Source organism: Musa acuminata, chromosome BXJ1-1 (genome assembly GCF_036884655.1).
Source record: "Musa acuminata AAA Group cultivar baxijiao chromosome BXJ1-1, Cavendish_Baxijiao_AAA, whole genome shotgun sequence".
Lineage (NCBI taxonomy): Eukaryota > Viridiplantae > Streptophyta > Magnoliopsida > Zingiberales > Musaceae > Musa > Musa acuminata.
The window spans coordinates 8,333,484-8,350,061 of record NC_088327.1 but is presented as its reverse complement, the minus strand read 5'-3'; the positions used below and the strand labels follow the sequence as shown (position 1 = coordinate 8,350,061).

Here is a 16,578-nt window from a genome sequence, read left to right as displayed (position 1 = left end):
CTCTTTAGCCGTAACATATCTCTGTATATGACAGGCTAATATCTGAAGCAGCCTTCTGCATGCCCAAGAAAGTGGCAGAAGATGATCGATACAAGATAATCAATAGGTTACTGATTCAGTGTGATCCTTCTGCAGCTTTATCGTGTATTGCCTAAATTTGTAAATGCCTCTTAGCAGCCAAATTTACTTGGTGAAAGTATATTTCCTCTCCTTCCACAATATTTTTTGGGGTTGTACATACTGTTTCATTTCTCTGTCAATAACTTGTCCAGTTCAATTTTATTTTCTTACTGAGTTCAACTTTACTCTCAAATGAGCATTGAAGTGCAAAAGATTTGGCCATGGGATACCATCATCTACTTTTACTCAGAGAAATCATTATGTGGAATTCAAACGATGGTTTTCTATACAAATCTAGTGGACCTGCTGTATCGGATTGATGGCTGGTGTATACCAATCGGTACGGACAGTCGATACCAACTTTATTTTTTTCTCTACTTTTTTTATTGATATCATGATATACAGGTTGGTATATCGGTACATATTTGTCCCATGAATTGTTGAAAAATAGTATGTTTTCATTTACACGATTGATACTATGCTACTGCTTAATATTGTTTATTTTGTTCATTCTGATCAAGTGTAATAAATTTTTATGTATTATCCAAACGATTAATTCCATCTGCTAATGGTTCAAGAATTTTTCATTGAGTCGAGATCTTATGAAATTTTGAAAGCCTAAAATAATGAGTCAATCCACTATTACCGTTCCTCTACCAATTAATTAATTATCATATGGAATTCCTTATCCAATCAGATTCCGCCGTTCTCTAATTAGAAGCGTCGGTGGAAAGAATCCTAATAAAGCGAAACTAGCGGCGAGGAGGGAAAGAGCCTAATAATACACCCACCCACACCTCTCCTCTGTCAGACAGCGACAACCCAACTTGAAAATGCACAAAAGAATTCTTAGACGTCCCCCGGCGTCTTGACACGTACCACCGGACCCCTCGTACCGCGTCGAGCTGCAGTAATAAGCCTGGTGTGAGCTTCAAAATAAAAAGGAAGTCTTCTCCCACTCTCTTCCCCCCCAGATTCCCACTCCATTCTTGGGGCAGCGGAGCGCTTGGATTCGCTGCATTCCACCGGTTCCGAGCCGAATCCCGTCGTGAAATCCGATGAGATCTTGATCCCTAGCTCGAGATCTATCGATTTAGGGTTCTTTTCAGTGTTTCTGGCATTGCCGATCGAACACGGAATTTTAGGTGTTCTTTTCCAATTGAATTCTGTTTGGCCTTTCTTCATTCCAAGGGCTTAGATGGGATCTCTTTCCCATGAGAGGAAGAGCGATACCGGTGCTTCCTTCCCGTCGTCGATTTCTTCCTCTCCCTCTCCCTCTCCCTCCCTTTGTTCGCCCAATTCTTCGGGTGCGAAGTACATCGAGCATAATGTGTCCAAGTTGGACACGCTTGCTGGCATCGCCATAAAATACGGCGTCGAGGTAATTGGGATTCTTCTTTTGCTAAATATGGCTTAGATTTTTGTGGCTTTTGCATGAGCTGGATGGATTACCTGATGAGATTGGTTTGTTACTTGAGAACAAGGAAAACTGTTCTTGTTTGATCAATATTGCGTAAGAAATAATGGCCCCTTTTACTTTCTTCTTTTCATGCTTAATCGTTGGGTGTGTAATAAACGTAGCTTGAGGAGTGTAATAAACGATAAAGCTAGCTATGCACGTCACGTAGCTTAGTTGGTTAAAAATCTTGACTGATGATAGCAAGATTCTTGGATTGAACCGCAATTTTGCCATAACAATTCTTTAATTTAGAATTGAATTGAATTGAATTTCATAGCTAACCAGTGTCCTTATCCAGAGAAAGCTTAGCGAGGATCCAATTTCATTAGTTCGACCTTCTTGGAAAAGAGAAAAAAAAAAAGAGGAAAATGTCAAAGCTGATGTGATAACAGCCAGCTATGCCTTCCTATGGCAATTAGATATACATAAGTCATGCATGGCCTTCAAGCATCTGTACTTTTGTATAGCATCACTGTTGAGATATTCGAGTGGTTAGTACACTATTGGTTGTTGGTAAGTTGCAGTCGCAAGTTTGAATCTGTGTAATGTAATGTAAGGAATTTATTGGTTGTTGGTAAGTATACTCTCGGCATAATGCACTTTATCCTTCATCGGAGAACTCTTTCACGTAGATTAATAAACTGTTTTCACTGTGAACAATTGCATTTTATTGTATATGGTCTAACTAATGCTTGAAAAACTATCAGCAACGTTCTCATGTAGCAAGGATGAATGGTTTAATGGTTTGATTAAGTGACGAGATTGTTCTTTGTTGATTACCAAAAGGTTGCAGATATCAAACGGATTAATGGTCTAGTGATGGATCTTCAGATGTTTGCTCACAAATCATTGCTTATTCCTCTTCCTGGAAGGCATCCCTCATCTCCTCCTATTCGATCTAATGGTTTTGTTGATAACAGGTATTTCTCACATACTGCCTGCAACTTATATGAGTGCTACTATCTTCATAGGACAAATAACTGTGTTGATCTTAAGACACTACAAAATCTAAATAAACCTTTAGATCCTCACTGAGATCCAAGCATTTATCCTATGCTATTAGATGGTCAATCATCTTCTAATAGTATGGTGATAAGTTGATATGCATTGAATATATTTGTTTGAGAAATAGGGAAGGGATAACTCTCTCAGTTTTGTAGTTCCTAACTCTCCATGGTTGACTTCAAGGAAGTATTTACTTGATTGGAAATCTTTCTAAGCAAAACACATGCTCTATTGCCCCCTCTGTTTCTATTTTCTTTCATGTGAAGGGATATGTTTTTCGTAATAATCACTATTATTATAATTGGAAGAAATAATATGATATTTTTCTTTTTTTTTTTAGATGTTTTTCTATTGCTGAAACATATTCTATTTTCTTTGTTAAGTTGTTATTGATCCAACCAAACACTATCAAAACTTGAAATATATTTATTTTAGAGGAAATTACATTGCAAGCTGATCATGATGCTATTTATGTTGCTGCTGCAGCTGTGCATTATCTCTTTATCTTTCTTCTACTAAATATATTAGGTCTCTGAAGGAATATGATAACTGCTGATCCTTGCATTATCTTTCACATGTCATATTCCTTACCATGTTGCTTCTGACCTGTGTCAGCAATCGAAGACCTGGTCATGTTGTTGTAATCATTCCTTGATGACTTGCCATTTAAGTCCAAACATTAATCTGCCTATTTATTTGACTTGTTAAAGGATCTGCTTAAGTTCATATCTTGCAATTGTTGCATTCAGGAGCCTAAGAGAGCTACAATAAGTTGCTGAGTTAATTCTTGGTAAAGTTTCCTCCTCAAGAATTTGATATGCATGGAAGGTCCCTTGCATGCGCCTTAATCCTTTAGGATGCTACATCTTAAATTTGTTTGCATTTTTCAACCAGTGGAACATAGGCAAATTTAAATTCTAAACATGCATGATCAAGACATGAACGAGGGAGACTTGCAGCTTATATGAATATGCAAATTCTTACTTAGTGGTATATTAGTTGCATTTTCTGCATAATATCTTCCGGAAGGGGCAAAACACAGTCAAATCGAAAGAATGCAAATGTCAAAACAAACATCAGGAGCTGAGCATACGGTGGAGTGAATTGTTCTGGTGGCTTTTTGTAATCACGATAAAATAATCGGGTAACATCTAAGTACATTTAATGATACAAATAGCTGGTTTGGATTTTTGTAGATGGGATTAATCGATGTCAAGCTGTTTTATGTAGTGGTCGACATGCTGGTTTCATATAGAGCTTTTTCCTTGATAAGAGGCCTGTGTTTTTATGCACATGATAAGCCTTATTTTTCTCTTTTAAGCAATTTATATGGTAAAAGCTTCTGTTTCTGCTTAGCCGTTGTAATGTAAAATATTATGGAGTTTGAAGTATTTGTACTCACAGGGATCGGACTCCTATCTGTCGTCCTCGGAGAGATGTCTTAGATTCTCCCCAGCCATTGAAGTCAAAATCCCAACAACATCATGAAATCTCGTCTGCCATGTGTAGCTTGCGAAGATACTATGATCTTCCACAACATGAAAGGAGTCCTACAGCTGAAGGCACCGAAATGACCTTATACAAAACAGGTGGTGCACTGAACTCCAAAGATGAACCACTACCTAAAGTGTCACCGGCTTCTAACTCACAGCCTCGGAGGTCAAGAGGTTTCATCAACAGCTTCCTTTCGGAAGAAGGTGACCTTATGCAAGAATTATTAGTCAGTAGATCTGGGGATTCCAGTGATGGTGAGAATTCCAAGACCGATAAGCCTGTCAGGCGGCGTCAGAGAGCCGATGCTGATCCTTTCGGCATCTCCGAGGCAGTTGTCAAGGATGAGAGCCAAAGCCTCCTAGGAAGGATGGTGAGAGGGTTAACCCCAAAGCAGTTGCTAGTGAGTTACACCGATACTGAGTCGGCACGCCAAAGCACAAGTTCCTTGGAGGAGTCTCTTGTAGCCAATGGGTTTCTCGCAGTAAGGAAGTCATCAAGCACCCCGAGTTTGCAGGAATCAGAAAATGACTCTGTATGGACCTCTTCTTCTAAATGGACTTCGAAGCCTGATACTGTTACAAGGCCAATTTTCTATGGTCTATCGAAACAGATCAGTGTTTGGAGAAGCAAAGCTGCTCTAGATTGATCATCCCACCATAGAACCTGGCCACAGAAGGCTTAATTTATCCTCTGCTACGGCTGTGAGCAATGTAATAGAAAAGTCCATGTGCTCGCTGTGTGCCACTTTAATCTATAAACTGCTTAAGGCTTACTACAGTAAGTGGAAACTCCAAAAGTCCGGACATATATGTATTGGACACAGATCTTTCGATTCCGTATTGCATGTTTTACATGGACTGGATTTGCCTCGTTGACTCTCTTAAGTAAAAGATGTGGGGGTTCTCCTTCTTCAATTTCTTTGTCGGGGCGCGCACGTTGCATCCATCAATGCGGTTCTTAGGCTTCTGATCGGGTGAGACGGTGACGTCAGCGTCGGCGTGACAGACAAGACCAGATGACTGAGGACCGCACTGGCCCAAGTCTATTGGGAGGGGACCGCGTGGTGGGGGGTGCCTGAACCTTATCCATTTGCTTGTATCTTAATAATGCTTATTTACTTTCCTTTTGGATCGCCACCAAACACTTCCGTGATCCAATGCAGCAAGCGTACCGCTCCAGCAATTTGCACATTTAAAATACAAACCAAAGTGTTAGCTCTTGTTGTCAGCAAGATCTTATAATCGACTTTCCACCTCGATCACTTACCACCACCCAACGTTCATGTAAGTGTTAGGTACCGTTCTGCCTCAGACAAAGGAAATGCTCTCATTGGTTCTTCATAGTATATATCTTCTCCCTCCACGTGTCCGAATCTCTGATCTCTCTGTTCAAGTTGTTCCTTGTCGCCAGAGCATCCCGACGTATCTAAGAGTCCAATTGGAGCCACGTAAACACCAATAATAAACAAGGGTGCACGTGGATCTCTTGAACCAAGGGTGCATGTGGATCTCGTGTTCACGAGATCCTCGAGGAAACGCACCTACAGTGCCGTCACGAGCACGCCTCCTTTGTCTTTTATATCGTTGTTCATGACAAGCCAATCTCAACTCCGTGATGAGCGCCATTCACCCGACTCCGATGGCTCTTCTCATCGTGCTTTTCGCCACCTTCGTCGGCCTCCTCGCTCCGCTTGGTATGGCCAGCACCGACTTCGTCATCTACTCCGACCCACCCACCGCCCTCCTCCCGGGCCAAAGCTTCCAGTACGACCTCACTCCCCAGGGCATCCCCTACGGCCCCGCCTCCCTCTCCATGAACCACGACTGCGACCTCGTCCTCCGCTTCCACAACCAGAAGACCTGGGCCACCAACACCACCGGCCTCGGCACCGACTGCTACCTCACCGTTGACTCCAACGGCGAAGCCGCCGTTAAGCATGACATGAACTACCCGCTGTGGAGCAGCGGCAAGAAGTCCGTCCAGGGGAGCTACGCCTTCCTTCTGCAGTGGAACGGCGGGCTCGGCATTTACGGGCCCGCCATCTGGTCCAGCTCCAACCCGCCATCACTGCACAACGCCGGCAACGAGCACCCCAACGTCACCACCGACTACGTCTTCTACTCCTACTCGATCTTGCCCATCGGCAAGATCCTCGAGTACAAGAACTACAAGCTGGTCCTGCGAGACGACTGCAACCTGGTGCTAGAGGACACAGCCACCGGCGAGATCAGGTGGCAGACCGGCACCAGCAGCCCGCTGCACGACTGCTTCGTCACGCTCGACGCCGACGGCGAATTCTTCGTCAAGCACAACCGCCGCGAGGTCCTGTGGCAGTCCGGCGCGAGATCCACTTCCTATCTCTACATCCTTGCACTTCGTTATGATGGAACGCTTGGTATATACGGTCCTCAGATTTGGACGACCAAGCCGTTCTGGTAGATCTTAGTGATCAGAGCGGCGGACATGAATGCTGCAGCGACTATTGCATATGATCCTTGCCGCCGGCTTCAATAAAATCCTAAGCACTGTCCACTGTGTGTTTGACAGATTACCATCAACCACTCAACGACGGCAGCGCAGCTATATATATATATATATATATATATATATATATATATATATATATATATATATATATATATATATATATATATATATATATATATATATATATATATATATATATATACATATATATATATATATATATATACATATATATATATATATATATATATATATATATACATATATATATATATATATATACATATATATATATATATATACATGTATATATATATACATATATGTATATGTATATATATATATATGTATATATATATATACATATATATATATACATATACATATATATATGTATATATATATATATACATATATATATATACATGTATGTATATATATATGTACATATGCATATATATATATGTATATATATATGTACATATGCATATATATATATATATATATATATATATATATATATATATATATATATATATATATATATATATATATATATATATATATATATATATATAGTAACATACGTTTATCAAAATAGGCTAATTATATTTATTAGTTATCTATAACATTTCGGTTCTTATATCTTAATAATGTTGTAAAAGTGAAACATTCATATCTATTTTATCTTAACGATGTTAGTTTTATTAATAAAAATAAAAAAAAATAAAAAAGATAAATTTAACATTTAGATCATGGCAGACCATTGACATAGTTATTAAGCAATCCTTTCCCCTCAATACCCTTATTATTGCCCTGTGACTCCTCTCTTTTATTATCTCTCGGCATGTCACTACAATCATTTATAGTAGTACTTTCGCCTTGCTCTTCTTCCTTGTGCTCACTCTATTATTATAGCCGTTGGATTTAGTAAAGAGTGATAGAGAGAAGGTAGTGGGGATCGCCAATGAAGTGAATGGGGCGAAGGTGACCGTGAGGGCTCTAGTCGACAGATGAGTAGCTCTTTCCCCCTCGATGATCTTGTAGTCACCCTCTACCTTCTCTCCCTCGTCGTCACTTAATGCATCGTTATAATTCTTTACAATAGTACTTTCCCCTTGCTCTTCCGTATTGTGCTTATCTCACTTTTTTTATCATTTATTTTCATATTTTCATTGATAAAACTCACGCCATTCGGATAAATAAATTGAGATGTTTTACTTTTGTAACTATAAAAATATCAATATAATTTTTTTAAATATAAAAATTAAAAAAAAATAAGGATGACTAACTACTAGAAGTAATTTATAATTAATCAATTTACGAGCGAGAAAAGAAATTACAAGTCATAAACTATAATTCTTATCATATTTAATAGGATAAGAATGGGCGACGTGTGGATTGCGCACTACTAAGGGCTGGCTATATAAGAAGGAAGGCCCATCTACGAAACGGCCCTACTAACTGGCCCGGATGTAGTCCTCCCCCTTACCGTTTTTCCGCCCTTCTAAGTGGACCGGGGGGTTCGACCTGAAGTCGAGCGCGCTTCCGCCATGGCGAAGAGGAAGAAGGAAAGCGAAGACGAGGAGGCCCGTCCGGTCGACCCGGAGACGGAGGAGAAGCGGCGGCTAAGATCCCTCGCTTTCTCGAGGAAGCTCCTCCGCCGCGCCCCCTCGCTGCCCTCCGCGCCCCTCGAGCCCTCCAAGGCCGTCGTCCGCCTCCAGGGCCGCGACCTCGTCAAACGCGGCCAGAGGAAGAGCCGCTACCTCTTCTCCTTCCCTGGTCTCCTCGCCCCCCTCTCTGCCGGTCGGATCGGCGAGCTCGCCGACCTCGGCACCAAGAACCCAGTCCTATACCTCGAGTTCCCCCAGGTATCGGTCTCTGATGCCCGATCTCTAGGCTTTATCTAGAAGACGTTCTAACTGGTCGGGTTTTGTGATTATCTTGATCTCTTTGGTAGGGAAGAATGAAGCTATTTGGTACGCACGTGTACCCTAAGAACAAGTACTTGACGCTGCAACTCACGAAATCGTTCAAGGGTGTTGCGTGCGAGGATATCTTTGAGAGCATGGTTTGCTTCCGATGCCATTCCTTTTTCTCTCAAGTTGCTTTTTGCCGTTTTGATGATTTTGGTTATTCAATATGTAAGTACATATTTGAAGCATTTTCTATGCAGGAAAGAAGCGATAGTTAAGTTTGTAGGCTTGGTGTCATAAAGGACTCCTAAATCATGACCATTTTACTGCAAACTTTGAGTTCTTTTCCATGTGCTTTGATACTTTGTATTGAGTGACATCACATTGTTGTTGCTAAGCTGCATTTTGTTATCTTATTTAAACATCATTAGTTTTCAGTTTTTCTCAAATAGATTATGCAGTCATTAATTGATGGGCAAGTTGAACTGAACCACTTAATTGTTATTATAGTAAATATTTTTACTGAAAATTAGCTGAAAACCATGAAAAAAAGGAGAAAAATAGAAGACAACAAATTATTTTTAAAAATAATTATCCTTTAAAATAAGCATTGACTCTCTTGGATCAATTCATTTGGTCAGTATAGATTGGTACCTGCTGATACCAATGCACCCTTCTGACTGTTCACTGTTCTACTACGTTAGTGATGTCAAATTGCAAGGAATGGCAAACTACAAGAAGCATTGTATTTTCAAATTGGCCCTTCTGCATTCATGTTCTCCAAGTTACTAAATTTGATTGGAGCTCATTAGTAGTAAATCAGTCCTGATACGAAGATGCTTTTAAGGCCTTGAAAAATCGAAGTGATTGTCATCATCAAATCGGGCCGAGGTCTTTCAATCATGAAGTATTATGAACTAAGCTCTATGACCTTATTGGCATGATATATATGCTTAATACAAACATGGAGTATTGTTTACTACTCTTTCTTGCCACATACCTTATTGTTTCAGAATGTTGTGAGTAAGCAAATTAAACATTTAGCATCCCTCATTCCGCTTGGTGAGCATTCGTTAACTTACCACTTTCGTTGGCTAGTGCTTATGCTATGCTTATAAATGGGTTTTGGTAATCTTACCTGATTAAGTTAAAAGTTCTAGGATGACAGTAGTTCACCTTGTTTTCCTGACTTTGTATATGGGAGTAGGATCTCGCGTTCACATTTGTCTTCTGGCTTTAGTGATGGTTAGAACTCCATCTGCCCCAGACAAGTAAAAGGGTCAGCATCAGTCACTATCTATCGCCATCGTGCATGTTCACATTTTAGTTCAGTTTCTTTCAGTATTCACTTCTGGATTTTATAAATCACAATTATTGAATGTTGAGAATGCCTTTATAAGATGTGCACACTTAATTTATTTTTAGCTAGTCTTGTGATTGGTGTGATCACTACAAGCTGTATCCTAAACATACAACTGCAACCTTTAGGGTGGCAAACCTCTTAGTCTGGGAGTATGATATGGAGAATGGTTTTTGTCTCTTTACAAGGTCATCTTATTCCAAACTCCCACTTTGCCATAACTGCATAAACCATGTCTACTGTGATGATAGCATTATCTTTTCTCCATTATTAATGCTGTTGTTTGATTGACTTGTGTTTTAGCAGATTGTGTTTGCTGATGCAAGGTGGATTGGGAAAAAGGAGGAGAATCCACAAGAACTCCAACTTGAGTTTCCTAAGCATCTAAGTGAGGTGATTTCATACAATAGTTTCACATTTATTTTGTTTTCCTTTTGCATTTTGATGGTTCTGGATTTCATTGTTGCATTTAATATTTTGAGTAGCAGGGAAAAGATGCAATAGACTATGACTTCAAAGGAGGTGCTGGTGCCACAGTTGGGGAACAATCAGCTGGAAATAAACCTGTAAACAAGAGAGAACCACTTTCTCCTGAAACTGAATTTGAGGATAGCTTGCCTGATGATTCTGGCAATAAAGTGGAACCAGGAACGATTAACATGGCAACACCTGTTCGCCAGTCGGCTAGAACTGCAGGGAAAAAGCTAAGGTATTTGTTCAAGTTATATGGCTTTGCAATTATGTGCCACAGATGGTTCTTAATGTAGCTGTTGATGATAAAAAGGCAGTCAAGTGAAGTGTGTATGGCATTAACATTTTTATAAGTCAATTATTTATGTTCTTTATCTGTTACTAGTATTGTGCTGATTATGTTATGACCAAAAGAATGGACGTCTGGTGTGAGGCTCTCCCCATTAATGGTTTTGAGGAGAATTATTATATGCAGCCTTGCATGAGAGACTGCTTCCATGACTTGAACCATGGGGCCCAGGTTTGCAAAGAAACAACCTTATCATGACACTGCTCTTTGATATTATTATAGTTGGATGTAAGTAAAATGCTCAGCTCGTAATGCCATATGTTGACTAAATTGGCTTCAACTGATATTTTGAATGTTTGAAAGACATTGTCACTAAATTGTCAGCTTAGAAGGAGCTGGTTATTGTTTTTATATCACTGAATTACTTTGTGCCCAATTATCTAAAGTTTGATTGATTATTCTCCTTACAATTGGTTGTTCCATGTAAATTTTTCCTTGAAAAGAATTCAGGACTGCTAGGCTACTTATCCCTATATTTTACTAGTGACATTTTAATTTAGAAACTAAGACCTTAGTTTACACTTGATTGTTCAAAGTTCAAACACTCAAATAAATGTTGCAGAGAGCTTACTGCATCTAGTATTGATATTGGTTGGTTAATTTATTGGCATAAGATTTGCCTTTTGTCCATCCAAAACTTTTTCCTTGTTAGCTGGTGTTTGCAATTACTCCAATGCAGGTTGCTGAATACTGGATAAGTTATTATTGGCCTGCAATACAACTATTTACCTATTTTCCACAATGCATGATCAGCAAAATAAATTTACCATATGCAAATGTTACAAAATTTTCTGATAGTTTCCACCTTTCTTTGTTTATTAGGCTCAGGAGTTTCTTTCTTATCTCTTTTTTCCTTTAGTTATGCAGAATCTTCTGGAGATGATTCTAATTCTAATTGTGATGCTGAGCAACCTGCCACCTCCGCTGGGGTCACTTCACTTGAGCTAACTCATAAGGGTGATGAGAAGGTAAATTCAGAATTAGGATCACAACTAAGAGTTTTATTACTAATCGTGTTTTTGCTTATGTCACTCCATTATTGGCTCCAATTTAAAATTTGTATGTCCAATATTCTTTAGTATATTTATAGTTCTTGATTGCATAATTAAGTACAATTGCATGTTTGAAATATCCATGTTTCTCTACTATGAACTTTATATCCTTAATTTGTAGGACAGATTGTGGATTCCTGTCCAGTATCTTCTAGTGTTGTTGCTTCAACAAGTGAGCTTGTTGACAGAAAAACCTGTTCAAGGGAGAAACTGAAGCAAACTTCATCATCTGAATGGTCCAAAGGGAATCTTTCCAATGGAAAAGGCACGCTGGTTCAGGCTACTTTATCTACGTTGTTTGAGAAAGTAGTGGATAAGGTTAGTGGTGTTATCTTATCTACTTTACATGCTTCAGCATAGCGGCCAATAATTATTCCAACATATTGGGCAGCTATAAGCCTTCGGTTGGTTGGTATATGTACGAGTCGAGTTAAACATAATATTATTATCTTGAGAAAAATTCATGTGCCCCTATGCTCACTCGTAATTCCACAGAAACTCTCTTAAACTTGCAAATATTACAACTATCCTTCTAACGTAACAAACTTCTATAAATGTCCCTGAAATATTATCGATACCTTTTGGAAGTGTACAGACTTTGACGAATGTCATCCAAATAACAAATAGCTTAGGCACAAAAGAGAGTATAGGTGATGTAAAAAAGATTTTTGAACCCATAAGGCTCCTATATGACCTGGAACATTAGGTTGTATATGAAATTTTGTATATTATAGAGTGTACAATGTACATATGAAATTCAGCCTATTATCTTACATGCTCAAACTTCCTCATGCACACATTTCATGTGCAATACTAACCATAAGTGTTCAATGTAATTTGTCAACAACAGGCATCTTTGTTTGGTCGGTGGCCCAATATTTTCTGCTCAATATTCAAGCCTTTTCTTCGATTTTATTTTCTGGAACTCCTTTATTACATTCGAATATATTGGTTGATTTGTTCACTAACGTGAAGATGCTAACAAATATTCCATGCTTAGCTCTTTTGTATGTTTGCTATTACAAAAATTGGTGTTGTTTATGGTAAGTCACCTGAGCATCGGAATGGATATCAGTCACTTTCATTATGCTTGAATCCATTGTTAATTCTTCTTAAAATGTGTTACTATGCCATTACCACGTTCATATTTTGCCTGACTCCTCAACTTTCATATTTCAGAAACCGAAGCGCGGCGTGAATACTTCTCCTGGAACAAAAGGTTTTTTCTCTTGATTTCTTCTCTTCATTCTATATTGTTTGAAGGACATGGTTACCTTGTAACTAATGTGTGTTTTGTCGCTGACTTATTTCCCTTGTGATGGAAACTTAACATCCAGGTCCTGCTAGTAAGAGAAAAAGGGCAGCCTCAAGGAAATCATCTGAACAAGTGGAAGTATGCTTCTGAATTAAATTATTCTTGTTGATACTGAGGAAGTTCTTAAACAAATAAAATTGTTAATGATTTTTTAAACAGTGCACAAAATGGAACTTTGTTTGTGTTGTAGGTGAATGGGTCTAACAAAGAAGAGCCCAAATCTAGCAGGAAAAAGGGTGGTCAGTATCTTGTCTTATGTCTACTTTTTGCCTGTTTATTTACAGTTTTAAAATATGCAATTTGAATTGTGATCCATTTGCTTCACATTTATTTTAGAATCAAATGCACATATTGATTTAGGAAACTATTGTGATACAGTTATGTTCTTTTCCTTATTTTTGGCAAGTATAAAACGATGTATTGTTTCTCCAATTTTTGCAAGAATCTTTGTTGTATTCCAAGAAACTAAATTCTAGTAGTTTTTGCATTTTCGGTTGCATAACACCTAGACTATTTTAAATGCAGGGAAACAGCATGTGACATTGCAGCCGTCTGAGGTACAGTTGTGGACCATTTACTCCCTGGGGAATGAAAACGTTGTTGATTGTATCTAGAACTATGATTATTTGTTGTTGATCCGATGCAGATCTAAGCTCGTGTTAACTACTGATTGTGAACTATTACTATTTTCTTCTCTTGGTTTTTGTGATTTTTGCATGACATTTTGGTACTGAAGTTCCTGAGATCAGAATCAGGTCTCTGGAACCACTCTAGGTTTTGGGATTTGGATCAACAAAATTGGACTGAAATTGGTCGGAATTGTCTGGTTATCCAATGGAATAAGCTTGTAAAGGCAGATTTTAGGCTGTTCCCAATTGGTACTGACCAATTTCAATGCCAGGATACCTTTAGAAATAGGGTATTCAGACTAGATTGCTGCAAGATTGGGGTTGGATCAGGAGGATGGTTAGATTAGATCATCAGGATTGAGATAGTTATCAATTGAAAGAATAATTTGATAAATAGAAAATGTAAAATTACAAAAGAAAAAATATTGAAAAGATTCTGATGAAACACAAATATTGTTTGCTAAAGGTTCTTTTAACCTCATATTTTGTAAGATATAAAACTTTTGAAATAATTGGAACTGAAACATAAATGAAGACATGTATAAAACATTAAAAAATAACTATGATATATAAATATTTAAAATCGATAATGATCATATCATATGAATTTTTTCTTTTACTAGTTCGTGGTTCAAATTGCTAAAGCAGTATTGAAGATTGTGTTGGTGAAGTTGTGGTTTCAACAGTATAACTCTTAATCAATAGGTCTTCATTTTTTATCAGACAATTTTCTGTTTTGTTTGTACCTAACATTGTTTAGTGTTCAATAGGTGTCAGACGAGACAGATGAAACTTCTAGTGAACCTCAGGTACATAAACCAGTTATCACTTTTTTATTGATAGTTGCATGCACTGTCTTTTCTTTTGCTGAGCTATGAATGGGATCGTTAGATTGATTATCACCTGCATATCTTTTGAATACTATGATTTACATGATCAAAAAATTAGATTCCTCATATCCTGAATTGGATTTACCTATTTATTTGCCCAAGTTAATTTTGACATCATAGCATAAGGAATATTACAGTAATTTTTACCGTCATCAGAGGCTCAGAGCAATTCATTACCTGACTTTAGCTCGTTAAAGCTTATAACTTTTCTGTCTGATTGCAGTCCCAAATGTACTTTTGATATGAGAGAACAATTTAAGATTAGTTTACTATGAAAATACTCTGTAATAGAAATCTCAGCTATAGAAAGGTTTGCCGATAAAGATTTGATGTTCACTTGGAAAATCTTTAATCTTGATAACCAACATAAAGAACCTGTTCCCTTAATCTGCACTGAACCATATAGGAAAATTTTAGCACCATTCTTTTCTTGATATTTATAAAAGCATCATGACGGGATTGTTTACTACAGTTCTACCCAGAGTGAACTGTATCAGAGGTTTTTTGTTTAATTTATTGCCATCTTTTTTCACTTGAAATGTATAGGTCGCTTAGTCCTGGTACTTATGGTAATATGTGGTTCTAAAATCTAAATGTAGTTTTATAGCATTTGAAGTTACCTATTAGACACATTCTAATTCTTTCTTGAGCATATACGTCTTATTACTTATACATTAAAATATATAATTTGTTGCTAGACAGAAATTTAATCGTTCCAGTTAAAAATCATTATGGTGATTGTCTTACCTATCTGAGTTGCAAGTTGAGCTCCAATTGTTATTGCATCTGCTCTCTTCTTGACATGCAAAGTTCCGCCTAACAAGATGTAACTGTTTTTATTTTTCTGGACCTTTTTTTAAGAATCATCGAGCTAGTATATAAACTTTATTGTGTTATTTAACAACCAAACACAAGGAGATGATGTTCTCAATATAGTTGCTTTTGGTATAGAAGTTGTATACACATGCAGTTTATTTGCTTTCCGTGGTGTTCATCCTTCGTTTTCCCCATGACAGTTGACATCCTTGTGTCTAGATAAATTAGTTGTTTTATTTCTTTCCGAGAGCTGAACTATAGCCATGTCTTGGATCTTGAAAGATAATGGACTAGTCATCACATAGAGGTATCCTAACACTTCGTGTGATACTTACAGTTGATGAGAGTATTTATTTACTTCTCATTGGGCAACTTATTGGCTATGTTTGTGTTCCTAACTAAACCTATTTTGGTTGGGATTTCGAAATTAGCGTCCAAGATTTACTTAAATTTTGGATCCTTCTTCTTAGTCATCGATACCTCACATCCATTATCAAGATTGAATGCTCTAAAAGGAACCATGGGAATCGATTAATATTTTGCAATTCATGCCTTAAGAAGATTTGGAGCGTCACTACTTCCAAAGATAATGGTCATACTCTCTTTCTTGCTATCCTGATTGTGTGTGTGTGTGTGTTTTTTTTTTTTTGCGTTGTTTTTAACATTATTTTCCCAGACATGTTGCTTCAATTTCTCCCACTACATTGTCAGGATGATAGCGATGAAGATTGGGCTATGTAAAACCATGAGTTGGAGAACAGATGGCTATTTGCAGAGCCCTTCTTCTTAGCAACTATATCTAGCAGCGATATGCCTAGACGAACAGTTCAGTGAGAACAAATGCATTAATTCATTGGCACCGGGTGATTGTGCTGCGCTTCCAGAGCTAATTGATGGATGCGTCAGTGGAGTTTGGTGGTGGCTCTGCATGTCTGTATTTGCACAATGTATGACTCCCCAGACCATAGGCCATTTTGTTGGCCGCTCCTCGTACTTACTGGAGTGTGTTTCTATGCTCACAAATATACTAATATGATTCATCGAGATCTTTTCCGAGTAGGCAATAGTCATATATGAAACAAAACCTATTAGTTCTGTTTCTGGCTTTAGCAAGATAAACTATATGTCTGCTGCGAGAGTATAGAATGTCCAAAGATTGCCATAGCAGGATGGTTGTTGGAATGTAGGTATTTCACAGAGACTTTTCCTTCTCGG

General features: G+C 38.0%; 4 protein-coding genes across 8 annotated transcripts in view; all 4 read left to right on the top strand.

Annotated features, from left to right (window-relative positions):
* LOC135650708 (uncharacterized) overlaps nt 1–4,947 on the top strand; it is a 35,551-nt gene extending 30,604 nt beyond the window's left edge. For both annotated transcript variants that reach the window (XM_065170288.1, XM_065170349.1), the window contains exons 14-16: nt 35–1,501; nt 2,366–2,499; nt 3,989–4,947. The gene's annotated coding sequence lies outside the window, so the exon portion shown is untranslated. The remainder of the gene's footprint in view (nt 1–34; nt 1,502–2,365; nt 2,500–3,988) is intronic.
* On the top strand, nt 1,319–4,724 carry LOC135611216 (uncharacterized). Its single transcript, XM_065107008.1, has 3 exons — nt 1,319–1,501; nt 2,366–2,499; nt 4,094–4,724. Exons 1-3 carry the CDS (start codon nt 1,319–1,321, stop codon nt 4,722–4,724), a joined length of 948 nt encoding a protein of 315 aa, XP_064963080.1.
* A 718-nt stretch (nt 4,948–5,665) lies between the features above and the next one.
* Nucleotides 5,666–6,624, top strand: LOC103989092 (mannose-specific lectin 2). Its single transcript, XM_009407854.3, has one exon. It carries the CDS (start codon nt 5,693–5,695, stop codon nt 6,515–6,517), a length of 825 nt encoding a protein of 274 aa, XP_009406129.3. The 5' UTR covers nt 5,666–5,692; the 3' UTR covers nt 6,518–6,624.
* Nucleotides 6,625–7,954: 1,330 nt separating this feature from the next.
* On the top strand, nt 7,955–16,458 carry LOC135650545 (DNA-binding protein RHL1-like). 4 transcript variants are annotated; one of them, XM_065170034.1, is made up of 12 exons: nt 7,955–8,436; nt 8,526–8,636; nt 10,145–10,234; nt 10,327–10,550; nt 11,521–11,629; nt 11,840–12,031; nt 12,893–12,932; nt 13,051–13,106; nt 13,219–13,267; nt 13,554–13,585; nt 14,428–14,466; nt 16,075–16,458. In XM_065170034.1, the coding sequence occupies exons 1-12, from the start codon at nt 8,119–8,121 to the stop codon at nt 16,102–16,104; spliced, it is 1,290 nt and encodes a 429-aa protein (XP_065026106.1). In that variant the 5' UTR covers nt 7,955–8,118; the 3' UTR covers nt 16,105–16,458. The 4 variants fall into 4 exon arrangements, with proteins under 4 accessions (XP_065026106.1, XP_065026158.1, XP_065026214.1 ...); XM_065170086.1 differs by having other exon boundaries at nt 7,977–8,436; nt 10,148–10,234; XM_065170142.1 differs by having other exon boundaries at nt 7,978–8,436; nt 10,330–10,550.
* The last annotated feature ends 120 nt before the right edge of the window (nt 16,459–16,578 follow it).

Coding starts and splice junctions, on each gene's coding strand:
- LOC103989092 (XM_009407854.3), top strand. CDS start 5,693: ATGAGCGCCATTCACCCGACTCCGATGGCTCTTCTCATCGTGCTTTTC.
- LOC135611216 (XM_065107008.1), top strand. CDS start 1,319: ATGGGATCTCTTTCCCATGAGAGGAAGAGCGATACCGGTGCTTCCTTC. Junction 1,502..2,365: donor CCATAAAATACGGCGTCGAG/GTAATTGGGATT, acceptor GATTACCAAAAG/GTTGCAGATATCAAACGGAT. Junction 2,500..4,093: donor AATGGTTTTGTTGATAACAG/GTATTTCTCACA, acceptor TGCCATGTGTAG/CTTGCGAAGATACTATGATC.
- LOC135650545 (XM_065170034.1), top strand. CDS start 8,119: ATGGCGAAGAGGAAGAAGGAAAGCGAAGACGAGGAGGCCCGTCCGGTC. Junction 13,268..13,553: donor ATCTAGCAGGAAAAAGGGTG/GTCAGTATCTTG, acceptor TTTTAAATGCAG/GGAAACAGCATGTGACATTG. Junction 14,467..16,074: donor AAACTTCTAGTGAACCTCAG/GTACATAAACCA, acceptor CTACATTGTCAG/GATGATAGCGATGAAGATTG.